The sequence below is a fragment of the Schistosoma mansoni genome, chromosome 2 (assembly GCF_000237925.1).
Source record: "Schistosoma mansoni strain Puerto Rico chromosome 2, complete genome".
NCBI lineage: Eukaryota > Metazoa > Platyhelminthes > Trematoda > Strigeidida > Schistosomatidae > Schistosoma > Schistosoma mansoni.
In genome coordinates, this window is record NC_031496.1 from 5,900,827 (window position 1) to 5,916,918 (window position 16,092).

Below are 16,092 nucleotides of genomic sequence, written 5' to 3' on the forward strand. Positions count from 1 at the left end.
CAGACTTAAACTGACCCAGTTTATCAGCCATTTAGAAGAATTAGGGACAACTAAAAGGTCAATAATTTAGCCAGGGTAAAGGATGACCACAATATTCCTAGTCAATGGCGAAAAAGGGCTAGTAACAACTGATGAAGATCAAGGCCAACGGAACAAGCCATCAGTCATATATTGAGAAATTCCAGTATCTTACTATGTCTTGACTAAGTGTCCTTGATCGTTTCTTCGTGGGCTTAGTTAACACAAATTCTATGTTCCACGGTACCATATACTTCATTCGCTATGTTTCCCTTTTAAAATCTATGTCGATGTGTTTGATTCTGAATTTCATAAAACACATTATCTAGACTTTCGTCACATGTCTTGTCTTATATATTTTTTTACATCTGTCCATCGGATTACAGATGAAGATCTGCTACATACGACAGGATCAGACAACACCAGTTTCGAAGTTTCTAACAGCGCCAATCCTGATGATGGACAAAAAAAAGTCAGTGACGGAGGTAAAGCAAATTTTATAGTAGCCGGAGGCTGATAAATGTAAGATTTTCAAACTGACTATCAATAAGTAACGATATATGCAGTATGTTTTCGAAGAGCTACCATAAACTTATTACTTGTCCACTGCGACATGTTATTTAGAGTCGGCATCAGATCTTTAGTACCTTCCTGTTATCTAAGGTTAGACGGTTTCACAGTAGATTAATGGGTCATTTAGAACATGATATCTCACGAATTCGTTTTATCAGGTAACTAAGAAAAGAGTCATTGCACATTAGAAACTACTGAGCGATCATAATCATCTACAGACTAAACACTCTGAGTTTTTTCTTTCAGCAACGCAATCAAATTTACGTATAGTGAGTTATCACTGAGTGACGGTAGATCTTTTCATTTTGTTTACTCCTACCTAAAGAATGTTTATTTAACACGCTTCGGAAAGCGGGTTTCCGGATGTTGCGTTACGCGGCGTATGATGACCTTTTATTCTTTATTTTATTCTTCGCATAAACATGGTTGTACCTTTTTTATTCAGGATAAATCGAGAAAATTTTAGCGTCAAAATACAAAGCTGAGTAGAATTTTCTATGTATGAATACTTTAGTAGGTTGAACTATCTGCTTGTTTAGATTTCTAGATTGTCTTAATCTGAGGCTTGTGTTATATCTGATTGTTGTCTGTTGCTTTCCGTAGTACATCTAAATTCATTGTGCCCTTGATGGGTCGCTGACGCATCTTTTCGTTTTTGCTGTCCTTACTCTTCCCTGGATGCTTCCTATGTACACAAATTACCTTCTGGCTAGATGCGATCATCTGCAATGTTATATATTAGTCAACCAGTCAACATCGGTATTCTTATTTCACGTTTATGTTGTAGTATTCAATAATGAACATTATGATATCTGCAGAGGGTACTCATTTGGAATTGTATATGAGGTCGATATCAGTCCATTCATTTGAAACATGACGTATGTTGAGTTTACACCAAAGTTAGCCAATATTGATTGTAGTTTGTTTTTAGCTTCAAGATTGCATTGCAGTTGCATACTTACTTTGTTCTCAGGGTTTGTGACGGTGTGATTCGGCTATTCAGTACAGATATTTAAACTCAGCCTTGCATCGAATTCTCGACTATAAACCAGATGACCTAATCAGTAAAACACCGCCTCGCTCTTATTGCCTGCGTTTGTACCGAGATCAGCTAAACGTTCAGTTTCTACTGGAATTCTGACGGTTCAGGCAGAAACTATTGATGCAGACAGCTAACCAGTATTGTAAACAATTACCGGTTTCCCCTTGTCTGCCTACACAAGTAAACATGCGTGTAGATGAAGTATATACACTGGATCTTCTTGCTATACTTACGTGCCGCATACCTGGCTACCTGCCATTTACTTTACAAGTAACTTTGTAGCCTGATGTAAACCTGAAACTTTACGCCGAACTCAAATTGTCTCTGAAGTGACTAGTCAAATTCCACATGTTCATTAAGGTTACTATATTCTTAGAACTATCTGACTGTTTCGTGGCAAGACATTAATAATTCGAGCAAACTTTTTTAGCCTCCTGCTTAATCTCCACCTCATTGTCTGAATTTTCTGGGGTTAGTATATCAGGAGACCAACATTTTGACATAGAATACCTTGATAATATTGTTCTGTTCAGTGAATATGCTGATAAAATTCGGTCTTCTGACCACCTTTGTTTACAAAACAAGAAAGTTTGAGATGCGACTCTCTCCCCCTAAATGCAACATGTCATTTCAGGATTGACTTGCCTCAGGGCCTGTATAAATAATAGGGAACAAAGTGATTGAACGCATCGCTCGCCTAATTTATCTTGGGTTCCTCATCAGTCCAGATGGTCTGGTGTCTGACTAATTCTCTAGATTCATCGATCGGGTTTTGTCAACTCGCGTCACTAGTAGTGTAGGTGACATCCATCTGCCAACCAAACGACGTGTTTGCTACACGTCAGTCCTCTGCTTTCTACTTTATGAGTGTAAAGAATGACCATTCAGAATAGAAGATATTCGTACGCTATTAGCATTCGATCATAGGTGTTTTCGAAGCATTGCTCGTGTATTTTGGGACTACTGAGTAAGCATTACCTGTGCTAGGGATAATGTACTGGGTAAATATGACAAATCAATTGGTACGCTAGTAAATCTTCATCAACTGAAATGGTTAGGACATGTGTTACGTATTCCCAACCACCGCCCACTTCGACGGGAAATAGTGTCTGTTGCAAGATTAGGTTGGAGGAAGGCCACGCGCAGTCAAATTAAAACGTGACACCAATTCATGAACAATTAGCAATTGAATCACGCCATTTTAACAGGTCCACGTGAACATTGTAACTAACGATCATAGACTTTAAATGACATGGTACAAAACGTTTGCAACGGTACGGATCCATCCACTCTTCGTCTTCTCCTTAAATTTCAGGTTTCTACATTCCTCATAATCTTTTTACTTCACTGGTTTGTTTGTGCTTGAATCGTTAGCACTAGTCAAGCCAAAGTCTCATCAAATATTCAAGTGTAAATAATTGCAAGCTTCCTGTTTCTGCTGTAAGTGATAACCGTAGTACAAAGTTATTAAGACGGAAATAGATCATAGTTTCTCAGTAACGAACTAGTTCAACTTATATATAAACACTTCATTATCATGTTATGGGAATTTCTCACTTTGATGATACACCTGTTCTTTTGTCTAACATAAAGGAGTCAAAGTGCTAGTCAAATGTTGATACATTTCTCTAAGTGCTATGTTTCCACTTATTTTATTGTATATTCATGTCAATTGGTCAGTTGGGCTGACTTGATTACTGGGTTTTACGTCGCTTTTATCCATACAAAGTATGAGCTTCTAAAAACATTCACTCGGCCACTCTTAGTTAAATTCTAGATAATTTGTAGATGTAAACAAAATACGTACGGTACGTCTTAGATATAGGATGTAAACGTCTAATAACATGATTATATCTGACAATACAGTACTTACCATCAAGTAATATCTCTTTTTAAGTCAATGCAAAAAATGATAAGTACTTTTCAGCGCGAAATTAACTCAGTTTATTTTGTTCATTATCATCAGTTTGTGTATGTGTAGGCAAATAAGTAAATTAATACTGGTATGCGTGAGTAAAGATTGTTTCGAAAAAACATGTTTAGCCGACTCTTGTACTTCGATCGCGCAAAGCGGAAAATACTATTCTTTTGTTGTAGAATTCTCATGTTGGTTTTAGTTTGAAACGTTTTAGTCCAAGCTACCACTTTCTTCATAAATACACATCTTTCGTCATATTACTTCTCTAACTGAAATATTTGTTTTTAGACAAAAGTATTTATGTAGCTAAGTCTATTGGGTTTCAACGTTTTAGGTAAAAAAAAGATGGTTCATAATCCGACCGATGATACGGATGTAAAAGGGTCTACACTTGATCCAGATATACAAATTGGAGAAGTCTATAAAGTTTTACGATCTTCTGGTCAATACTGTAATGTCCATACTATTTTGAAGCTTATTTCATCTTGACAAATAGATCCTGCTGCCGTAATTGAAGGTCGTATAGATGGTAACGGGAATAAGGAATATTATGTTCATTATTGCAATCGTATGTTGCTTTACTTGTTCAACTGTTACATTTATCCAGACGACCGTAGATTAGATGAATGGGTTACATCTGAACGAATTGACTGTTCCGAAAAGCTTACAATTTCATGCGAGTTGTCTCTTAACCAGTTAACGGATTATGCTGGGCATGATGTCCGACTAACCAGAAATCAGAAACGCAAGTTAGAAGAAACTTCCAAAGTTCTTCAAGTAAGTAGTAAATTATTAGCTTACATAACAACCAAGTAAAAAATGAGGTTAACCATAGCGTACAAGGGAAAGATGACAACTCGGTTAGTGAGGTTGTGAATCTTCATCGACTGAAGTGATTGGGACTCGTGTTACATATTATCGACCGCCTCCTACCTTAACGGTCGTTTCTAGCCGACCTAGCAGTAGGTTGGAAGGAAGCTAGTGACGGGTAAATCAAAACGTGGCATCAGTACATAAAAATAATAGCTGTTGACCTGAATGGTATTGGTAGATACTACCTTTGTGGCATCCGCAATCTGGAGTTGAGGTCCAACGACATGCCTCAGGATCAGTCACCATGCCACAAGTACATTCACTTAATGCCTTGCTCTAGGTCTTTAGTTCCGCTATCCCTTCACACATGCTTCCTTGTATCATATTCTCGGTGTTTATTTTCATAGTTGTTGTTACATCATTTCTACCCCGTTCTTATTCATGTTGTTAGTTCATTCTTATCTTGCTGATGCAGTGTATTAAATTCTCCCAGCTCACATGTGTTAGACTGTCAGTTGATTATGATTGAATGATCAAATAAATGATTCGATTTTCACTCCACAGATGTTTTGCATGCTTGTTGTGCATGGGATTTCTTTCTTTTGTCGTGTTATTTTCTTCATTTAATGCGTTTATTGTTACATGCTTTTTGGTTTGGTTGTTATCATTTATATTTTTTCTTATTCACAGGAAAGTGACTCTTTAGACTCTACTACGCAGAAATTGGAGCTTGAATATCAAGAAGTAAGAGTGTTTTTAAAAAAGTTAATTCGCATAACTTTGATGATCGAGCTTCAATTTCGTCATTGGGTTTGCTTCTTTTACAATGAGTTTTTACTACAAAATACTGTTGTTTACGTTTTATTCTGTGGGAATAGCTATACTAAAAATGATCCTAGTAATAGATTTGTGACATGTGGGAAAATAATAATGTAACATTCATTAAATTAATGTTGTTACATTCTAGACTAATAACGTTTACTCTAACTAGTTCTTTCTAGAATGAAATGGTAGGCTAGTCGTCAAGGCGTTTAATTTTCAGCCATAAAGCTGTGGGTTCGAATCCTGTCCCACCCGCTTCGGTTTAGTTACTATCACTAGCCCTCACACTTAGAGTGTGACTTAAAGTTAAGTACATTAATCTGCAACTGCCAAATGAATTTTCCTTTCTTTATCGCTTTATTTTTTCCAGCTAACTTAGTTTGATAGCTCCAGATGTGGAGCAGATAGAACTTACAGATGATCATGTTATAGGCTGTATGTAATCATCCGCAAGCTGATGTCATTTTGAAACTAATTCAATTGTTCTTTTAGACACTAGGCAAAAAGTCAGTTTTCATGGTGTAAGCAACTGGTGACTATCAAGTAACTGAAAGTTTCCTCGATAAAATTCCTTGATGTCTTCTTGACCTTTAAAGGCAAATTACCATGGGTTCCTTACATTATCAATAAGTTTACTTAGAAGTAGCCTATTCTGAACTTCTCTATGTACTTGACACATAACTTGATGAGGCTGCAAAACATAGGTAGATTCCAGGTGTTGACCCTATGTTTCGGTGCAGAGTAATCCCTTGAAATCTAGAATGATCACAGTCTCTGATCGTCTCAGTCTAAATGAAATGGTGAAAGCTCTTTTGTGATGGACATAGAGGAATTGTGTTAGTTAATATAGTGCCTAAAGTATTAGCTCTGAACATCCAACCTCATAAGTTCTTGTCTATTTTATTCCCTGGTACGGCCGAGAGTGGGGAGAGTCAGTTCTCCCAATCGAAATGATCTCACATGTCTACGTGCACACACCCACTACTAGGGAATTCCTACTCATTACCTTATCTAGTCAAGTGTGTTGTTTACGAAATTGAGAGGACGAAAGGCCAACATCGGGGACTTTAAACGAGTTGGTGGATATTGAGGATTCACCTAGGAGAGTTGGGAAAAATCCTGGTTCTAAACCAATAGTGCACATGGGCTCCAGAGTACTAAGGGAACAAATGACGTATCAACCTATTGTTGGCCACTGGCTTCCATGGAACTGCATCTCCTTACGTTGCTCTACTGCCTTGTGGATCAGACCTTTAGGTCAAAGGCTCGGGGTGTGGCCATCTAAAATACCACCTGCTTCGGTTTTGGCGCCCCGGCAGTATCCCAGGCCTCACACAAATCGGATGATTCATGTGGCGCATATCTGTGTGGTGCTTCCTCGTAACAATGTTTGTGTTTAAATAAATAAAATAAGTTTTCTGATTTGACCGTGAAAATGTGAGTTTGGTATTCGCCCTTTGTTTGTTTTTGGAATAGAATCTTTATCGCCTATGTGTTAATTATAGTTGGTTGACAGGCTTTAATATACTTTTCTTTCCCACTAAATGAATGATTTCACTTAAGAACTGGCCTTGATCAATACTTAGTTTGACTATACTGAGTGGAGTAGTCTATCATGTTAACTGCAGAACACATCTTAAAAACATTATTCCTACTGCGAGTTATTGTCTGGTTGGATCTCATCACCTACACTTAAAGTCCATTCTGTGTTTGTCCGTCTGTACCACAGATGCCTCAGGTAAAATCTATCTATCATTCGATAAGTGAATAGACCCCATAGTAGTTCGCAATATATTGCGAGACAGCTGCAAAATGCAGCTTCCATGCTAATCAACTATCTCAGAGAAGTCTGTATAAGTGAGAGTTATGTTAGTATTGGTGATAAAGAGTTGAACCTATCAGCTGATTGCTCAGTTATACTGTTTTAGCTTGTATCACATCCATGTAACATTTTTATTCCTCATTTTAGTTATTCTGTATTTAAACTTTACTTGTCAGTTCACTCGAGTAAAATTTATTGATCAGATACAATTTGGCAAGTACGAAATTGACACATGGTATTTTTCACCTTATCCGGAAGAATTTAGACAGGTGAAGAAGTTATGGATATGTGAATATTGTTTAAAATATATGAAGCATTCAGAAACATGGTTAAATCATATAAAATATGATTGTGAAGCAAAACGACCTCCTGGTAAAGAAATATACAATCATGAAAATCTATGCGTCTTTGAATTAGATGGCAATGTACAAAAGGTATACGTTTTGTTTCGTTATTGTTGATAAAACAGTGGTTTTATTGTTTTCAGTTGGTTACGATTTATGCTACTATACCCCGATTTCCATTAGCTAAGGCAGTGTCTGCCATTTGTAAGTCATACATAACTTACACTTAATCTCGGCGTTTTTTGTTTGGTTGTTTCACTATACACAAGGACCGCTTCGAAGCTATATGAGCTTGCATACCAACTTTCATCCAGGTTTTGAATCTGTCTATCCATCGTATTTGTTGAGAATTCGACAGTTGTTACTAGCTTCAAACACGCTCCAGAACATACCACATCCATAGGGTTTATGACAGTTCTTATATTTTTTAGAACAGAGTATCTCTTTCTTTCAAACGTCTCAATATGATAGTTGGTTATATCGCTTTTATGAAGTAATTAATTGGTTTTAATAACTTTAGTTAACTCAAGGATTGTAACCATCTAAGCATAAATATGTAGGCGGGATCTATGGGTGAGTGTGTTGAAAATATGTCTAACTTCAACATTACTCTTTCAGTAGTGAACAATGGATTCTATAAGAGTTATTATCAATAAGGTCGCGTCTTGAACCAGTGAATGAATTTCTCTATCTAAAGATAACTATCTGAAAGTTCTGTTAAAACCTAATTTAGTTAACTAGTTTCTTGGTAATTTCACCATCCATTTTATCTCTATATGATTGTAAGTTTTTCTTCAGATATAACTAATCATATCTTTAGTCACGTTGGACCAACCAAATCATTAGTCTTGATGCTATGATCTGCAATACTATTTATCATTAATTTATAAATCATTACATTGGCGATATCATATCAAGAATTCGATCTCTAAACTGGATAAAGTTTCATCTATAAAAAGTTGATGTAACTATTTTACCATTAATTGAATCATGATATTGTAGTGAACAAGAACACGGGTGGAGACAATCGAATGTATTTGAGCACAAAATTACAGAATATCTCACTAAAATCTGACAACCATACAGTAAACAGTTAATTTGCGAATTACCAATCAGTTGTCTCAATCTTGTCCGTTCCTTCTGCAAATATCAGTCCATCTTCTATGATTTCATTGTTCATGAATTTTCATATCAATTGCTTCCGTTCCAGCTCTTTCCTTATCAATCTTCTACTGAAATACATTCAATGCCTGACCATCGTTATGTACTACTTGTGTGGATATAAGTAACCCACACCACAATATCAATGTGGTGTCTCACGTGTGTATGAAGACGTCGGTCTAATATACTTTTGGAGTTGTATTAAAGGAAATTTATTTCAAATGGCTTTTACTTCTTAGAAAACTTTCGGTATCCCATCCGAATCTCGAACGAGTTTTAAAGTGACCATATTTTCTCTGACTTAATGAATAGGAATTCTAATTTAAAACAATAATTCCGTTTGATAATTTTCGATAACTCAATGAGAAGACGAAGGTTATCAGGATTATGCGATATATTGGCACAATATATTTCGAACAATCTGATCACATGTATACTTGTTAAGAAATTTCATATGATAAAAAATAATAAATAAATAAATAATTTAAGTCTCCATTTCAACATGAGACTATTTGAGTCGCCTCAAAATGATAACATGATATAAACTCGCTTTTTGGGTGCCAGAAGCGTCATGGGTCTCATCGTATTGGAACCTTTCAACGGTTTGTAAACTTGAATGAATAACGGTTGTTTATTAATGTTCCAGTTAAGAGCTTCGTGTCTCCTTCAACAGTATCACTAGTACAAATATGATTGATCCTATTAAATAAACCCTTTATTAATCCGCGTTTGTAATAAGTTGGACAATGACTACGGAAATTAAGATACATAACCATATATCCATTTTAGAAGGCGCTGTCTTCTGATTGTACACGAACTCGGCAAACGCCGTAGATGCCTAACAAGTTTAGATTTGTATTATATTTCATGTTATTTTACAATGGTAGTGCCATCTTTACAAACAAGTCTTGTGTTTCGGCTTACCTGACATGACTCATCACTTGATCGTGTGGTTGCACCTTCGATGCTAAACGGATACTGTACTGGCTTTCGGAACCAAATAGTGCCTCTCATACGTTACAATATGAATACTTGTTTGGTTTTCTCTTCAGTTGATCTCGAATTTTATGAAGTTACAAATTCTTTTAAATCTTCACTGTTAAAAAAGAAATGACGTTATCCTTTTTCGTTTTTATTATTTTTTGTTTTAACAGCTATACTGTCAAAATCTATGTCTGCTGGCCAAATTGTTTTTAGATCATAAGACATTATATTATAATGTCTCACCGTTTATATTCTATGTTCTATGTGAGATAGACAATGATGGAGTACATCTTGTTGGTTATTTTTCCAAGGTAATTTGTATTCATCTTTTCATTTTTGTTCTTCATGATAAATGACATCAAATTCTTACCCACGGGTTGACGTTTTAAATATAAAACATATTGATCATGGAGTACCTTGACTTAGTGAATGGAGGTACGGGACTGGCTCAATCAAACGATCCACTTTTCGAAAACCAACGTGGACAGGCCAACTCCTTAGCTATTATAGTTATTGCCCAGTGCAATCTAAACGGGGTTTGATAAAGTGCCTATTTAACAGGCTTGATCGTATTCGTACAAACGACGCTACTGATGATGTTAAGTTGTTAAACAAGACATTAATAGGGAATGGTTATCCACTTAAACTCATAAATAGATGGAAAGTTCATGGTACAGTGAGACCTGGTACGGCCGAGAGTTGGGAGAGTCCGCTCTCCCTCTCGAAATGCTCTCACATGGCCAAGCGTATATAGCCTCTGACAGGGAAGTCCTACTCTAGGATTCTGAGGGGACAAAAGGCGTATGGACTTGTTGTTGGTCACCGGCTGCAATGGTACTGCATCTCCTAACGTTGCTCCATTGCTTCGTGGATCAGATCTTAATGTCGAAGGCTCCGGGTGTGGTCCCCTAAGAAGACCACCTGCTTCGGTTTGGGCACCCGGGCAGTATCACAGCCCTCACCTAAATCAAATAAGATTTGTGTGGCGCATATGTATCTGGCGCCTCTTTCTACCACTGTTTATGTTTTTAAATAAATAAATAAATAAAACTCGGTGGAAAAAAACCTGTCTTCATCACCTTACCATTTAGAGGTGATTCAAATAGCCTTTATTGAAACAAAGGCTTAAATCAGTCATCAAAAAAACATATTGTGCAGCAAAGGTTATTATCAAAGAAAGAACGAGGTTCATGCTTCATCCAAAACCTAAAAGACATGAAAACGATTGTGTCATATCCCACTCTGTTTACCAATTTGAATGTCTGTGGTCGAATAACATTCAACTGACGGCATTTTCACTTGTTGTTGTTTACTTGTATCTTCCCATTGTTATTTTGGACTGCAATTGATCAGTCTCTTGTTGGCATATGTGCATCCTATGCCAACTGCCTCGATATTGCTTGAAGTCACAAGCATTATAAGCAAAGATGGATAGTGGCTAGCAGTGGAATCCATTTTTGTATTTTTTTAAAATAAAATTTTCTTCATCCCCCTTTTGAAAAAAATTTTCATCCCATTTTCCAATATTTTTCAATCCGTTTCGTCCAATGAAATCCCTAGTTTTAAATGCGTTATAATTGGTTATTTATTTCTTAAAATTTGTATAAAAGGTCTGTACTTGTCGATAGAGATAATATGGACGATGGTAACATGCAAAGTACAGGCTCTATTGTTCCTCACGTTGTCACCTGATGTGTGTCATGTACTTAGCACCCAATTTCTATCATACTCTTTGATTCATTTATGATGAATGTACATTTATTTTGTTATTTCACTTAAGTTAAGTGGTAAAATTCAAGTATTTGAAAGTCATCAATGTTGTTCATTTTAGTAGTTATGTTTAGAGCGGTGACTAAGTAGTTCAATGTCTATCCACTAAGATGCATACTTAAAAGCCCCTCACACTTAAAATGCGATTCAAAGCCAAGTACATGAATCTGTACCTGGCAAATGAGTTGATATGATAATATTTATATGTCGTGCCTTAAGAGCATTCAGTGGGACACCAAAAATAAGATAATATGTTACCTATCAATCAATCAATTTCTTCTCTGTATGTCGAAAAACTAATCAAATCCTACCTCGTTTTTTCTTTCTAAAATATTTTCTTTTTCCAATTTTTTTTTGCAGGAAAAAGTATCTGCTGATAATTATAATCTTGCATGTATCTTAACTTTACCACCATTTCAACGTCGTGGATATGGTCATTTCTTAATTAGTCTCAGTGAGTTTCTCTTATATTTATACATTGTGATTGTTATGCTTCTTTTTTTTAGAATAATTAAATGAGTTCACTTGTGAAAATATTCGATGGGTGTAATTTTGAATGAATTATGTCTAGTTGCAGCCTATTTTCACTGATCTTCCTTTGCTAACTTAAATAAAGGTTAAGTTGCAAAAATACTAAAGTGTGTATGTGCGTAGATGAGGTTAAAAATCAAGGCATTTCATCAATGAATGAAATAATTAACTATTGAACTGAATTGTGATTGGATGTCCAGGTGAAATGTTGTCATAAACTGGTATTATGTATTATAATTTAAACAGTCATTCAGTCATAAGTAATGTAGAACCCGCCACTTATGCATCAGTTCAATTCGCCACACTATATCACCATATTGAAATGCAATTATCAAGAGAAATGTCAAAAGTGTTAGAAATATTAACAGTATCAATGATGGTAAAGAAGATATTAGATATGGAAAATTCGATTTGAGAAAATATAATAAATTCACTTAACAATAGAAAAATTTTAAACTTGAGATCTAAAGAGACTGATTGGATTTATATCATTTGGACAGATCGTGAGCCATCTCGCTCAACGTCTTCAACCATTGGTCCCAAGAATCGTGCAGCATCCCACTCAAGAAGTCTGAACCTACCTATGACCTGAAATCTGTGACAGTGGTAATACATTTGTATTTCCGCTTTATTTTTTGACCAAAATTCTATGCTTTACTTTGCATTCTTCGACTTCATTCATCCAATGTCTCCTTTTTTTTTTATAGCTTTTTGCTTTTTTATTGTACTAATGTTTTTCGTTTTTCAGCTTTACTTGTCGATTTTCTGTCTATGTACCGGCATAACTCGTGACGATTTAGACCGATAGATATTTGTACTAGTTCGTGCATTGTCTATGTATTTGGTTGTTTGCACCCATATATATATATATATCCTTGATACCAACCCACTTTTTTACAATGACACTTTTAGACAGGAAATACTAGTGATAATGAGTGGGTAGTAAGTACTTGAAACTATATTTACCGTCTTTCCATTGTTTAAAGTCATCTGACTCGATAATATGCATACCTTTTTGACCAATTATAGATGGTTTCTGCAGAATTTTTTTGTCAGAACTATACAATATTGAAATTTTCAATCCATAGTATTCACATTCAACTCTTCATCGTTAGTTTGTAAAACAGCACATCTACTTTAAATGTAGCAAACTCTTTGAAACTGTATATTGATGCTTTACACTCTGTGTCTAGTCTCGAGATTGTTTGTTTGATTACTTTTAAACACAAAGTTTTAGGTAAGAAAGATATATTGGTGAGGTTATTAAAATTCACCGACTAGAGTTACTAGACTGTGTGCACAACCAAGATTCCATTGGGGATCGTCTCTAAGTCTAATCATGTGCTCTAGAATGAGCGATAGTCTTCTGTCGAGCCCCTCTAACGATGACTAATAGCGATGTGACCCATTTGAGTTAATTGATTAATCAATCGTGGGGGTTGCCACGTCCGACTATATTTCTCCTTGTATTTGAAGTTTATGTTTGCTAGAAATAGACGGTTATCTGAGCGTAGTTGCAGCAGATGGTCGCGATTATTTGTTTGCTGAGCCGAAACACTGTAAGATCCCTCCAAGTGCCTTTCAGTTTGGTTTAGTTTACCTACTTTAACATTAAAATCATCTTCCATAACTACTACATCAGTGTTTGGTTTTCTGAAGGAGGTTGGATAGCTTCCTATAAAATTCATTTCTAACTTTATCTGAGTCAGTGTGAGCGTAGGCAGATACAATGAAATGACAACAGCGCATGTCCCTATCTTTTTGAGTGCTTACTGTCCCGTTCAGTCGGACAGCGCAAAAAAGGCTGTCTATTAGTATACAGTCTAGGAGAGCCTGTTGTGCTTCCAAACTTAGTGCTATACATATACCGACGGGGTCACAGGAATGAACAGTGAGGCCGGATAGCAGCTAAGTTTTACACATTTTTATTCACTTAATTTAATCATATCTATTTGTATTGCTATTGTTTTTGTTATTTTCTTTGTTCAGGTTATGAATTAGCTAAAATTGAACAAATTGTTGGTACACCAGAAAAACCTCTCTCCGATTTAGGTCGTTTAAGTTATCGTAGTTATTGGGAAAAGGTGATATTGAATTTTCTATTCGAAAATCCTAATTGTACAATGAATGAATTAAGGTAAGCTTACAAATGTTTAAGACTAGTTGTATATTGCCCGAATGAATAGGTAGTACATTTTGTCCGTTACATTCACTTGTTTTTTATTTTTTAATTGATACTTTACACTCACTTGACCCAAATCATAGGCAAGCAAGGGTGTAATATTCCAAATAACCAAGACTACAGGACGTTCACGGATGAAAGAATGGGTTTTGGATAGTATTCACAGAAGAAGATTCATCTGTACTCTTGATTTATCCTATCCACTAGCACTGATGAAAATGAAGCAAATTTTCTTTATCTAAACATTTCCTATCATTTCTTATTTGAAACTTTCCTTTTACATTTTAGTACAAAAACATGTATTGCAATTGATGATATTATTTGGACATTACAATATCATCCAGTTATTAATAATTGGCAACATGGTCATCAGATATGCCTACATCGTGATACTATACAACAATATTTGAATCAATTAAATAATGAACATTCTACGAAAGCCTTTCCTACAGATAGTAAAGAACAACGGAAAAATCGTAAATTAATGCATAAACATTCTTTTGTACTGGATATTAATCGATTAAAATGGGATCCACCAGTTAAATCACCACAGAATAATAAAGAAGTCAAGTGTAACTAATGCTGTCATTTATTTTTTTGTGTACAAATTCGCTGATTACTGTTATTATCATCGTTAGTAGTCATGTGATTCTCTCTAAAGTTTTGTTTTGTTTTTATGATCAACTATTTTGTTGTTGTTGATTTATTCAATTGTGCTGTTATTGATTAGTGCATAAAGTTGATCTCCCTCAACCTTGTGATGTAAATACGAGTTTTTTTAAAAAATTAAAATTAAATGTGTATTTATTGTCCATATAGGAATTTTGCTTTGATGTTTATTAGTTCTTTGTACATAGAGTAGTTTTCAGGATGTGTTGAATGTGCTAACTGTTATGTAATTTTGAATGCAAATTCGTTTCAATGCATTGCTGTAATTGTGTAATGGTTTAAATTTTTTAATTGTTTGTTTACGAAATATGTTGAGATAATATATATTTTGTTGTTGTTTTTACTGACAAATCTGTCGATAAAATAATCTAAATATAGAATATATTTTTTGATATCTGCTAAAAGTGGAACACAGAATTCATGTTTCTTCGCCGTAGTGTTAGTCGTGAGCCATGTTTGTATTGCTTCAAACGCTGGAGTACAATACACTAACCAGTCTCTTGTAATCTTCTACCAGCGTTTATTCAGAATATAGTCGACCTATAATTTTAGGCTGTATCAGATGATAAATTTTGTGATTCTTCATGACATTGGACATAGGCTTGTGGCAGTTGAATGGTAATTTTCGTATCTTTAGGACTTGAGGTTTATTGATTTCGGATTAATCCCAGAAGGGGTTTATGACGTAATGCTTACGAGTTGTAAATCACTATGAAATAACCTTTATTCATATTGTTATTTTCATGGGTAATATTAAATTATGCAAACGATTTTCTAAACTAAATGTGTTTTCATGATGGCAAGCTGCAGAGAAATCATTTTTTGATTTTTGATCATAAAAATGAATTGAAATTAAAGTCTTCAGCAGGAATCTAATGATACTAACTATACCTTATAGTATACCTGCTTGAAACTCCCATTTTAACAGACTTTCATGAAGAAACGATGATTTAAAAGAGCTTCCTCAATTTCTATTGTTTTGGATGATAGATTAGATTGCAAACACTGAGGGCCAGACAAATGCTACGACCTAGTATGGAACAAATCAACAGGGCTCACACACGACTCCATCAGAGATCGTTCGTAGTAATTTCAGATCTCCTATTGACTGGACCATCTCAACACCACTTGTCAACCTATTCGATGATCCATATTTCCAGCTTATTGATCTGCAAAACACAACAACTTACGTCTATTAACCATTGTCTGTGTAAATCATCTTCAAACAATGAAGTCTTCACAAACAGTATATACTAATATAATTCAGTGTGATCGATTATCTTCGATTTCAAATGGAAAGGTGGATTATTGATTAAAGAAGTCAGTGATCTACTGAAAGGTGAGTAAATGAATCCGAACAGAATACATGAATAGATCAGCTATATATCATCTAGATTGAAAAACTTCACAAACTCAGTGATCAACAGAAATTGACTGAAATAA

At 35.2% G+C, this 16,092-nt stretch overlaps 1 protein-coding gene across 1 annotated transcript; it reads left to right on the forward strand.

Annotated features, from left to right (window-relative positions):
- Positions 1 to 358: 358 nt before the first annotated feature.
- Smp_194520 (putative myst histone acetyltransferase) lies at positions 359 to 14,974 on the forward strand (the record flags this gene model as incomplete). Its single annotated transcript, XM_018795467.1, has 10 exons — positions 359 to 503; positions 3,886 to 4,002; positions 4,048 to 4,119; positions 4,159 to 4,328; positions 5,055 to 5,108; positions 7,185 to 7,442; positions 9,668 to 9,808; positions 11,628 to 11,721; positions 13,788 to 13,935; positions 14,269 to 14,974. The coding sequence occupies 10 exons, from the start codon at positions 359 to 361 to the stop codon at positions 14,558 to 14,560; spliced, it is 1,491 nt and encodes a 496-aa protein (XP_018649777.1). The 3' UTR covers positions 14,561 to 14,974.
- Between the last annotated feature and the right edge of the window lie 1,118 nt (positions 14,975 to 16,092).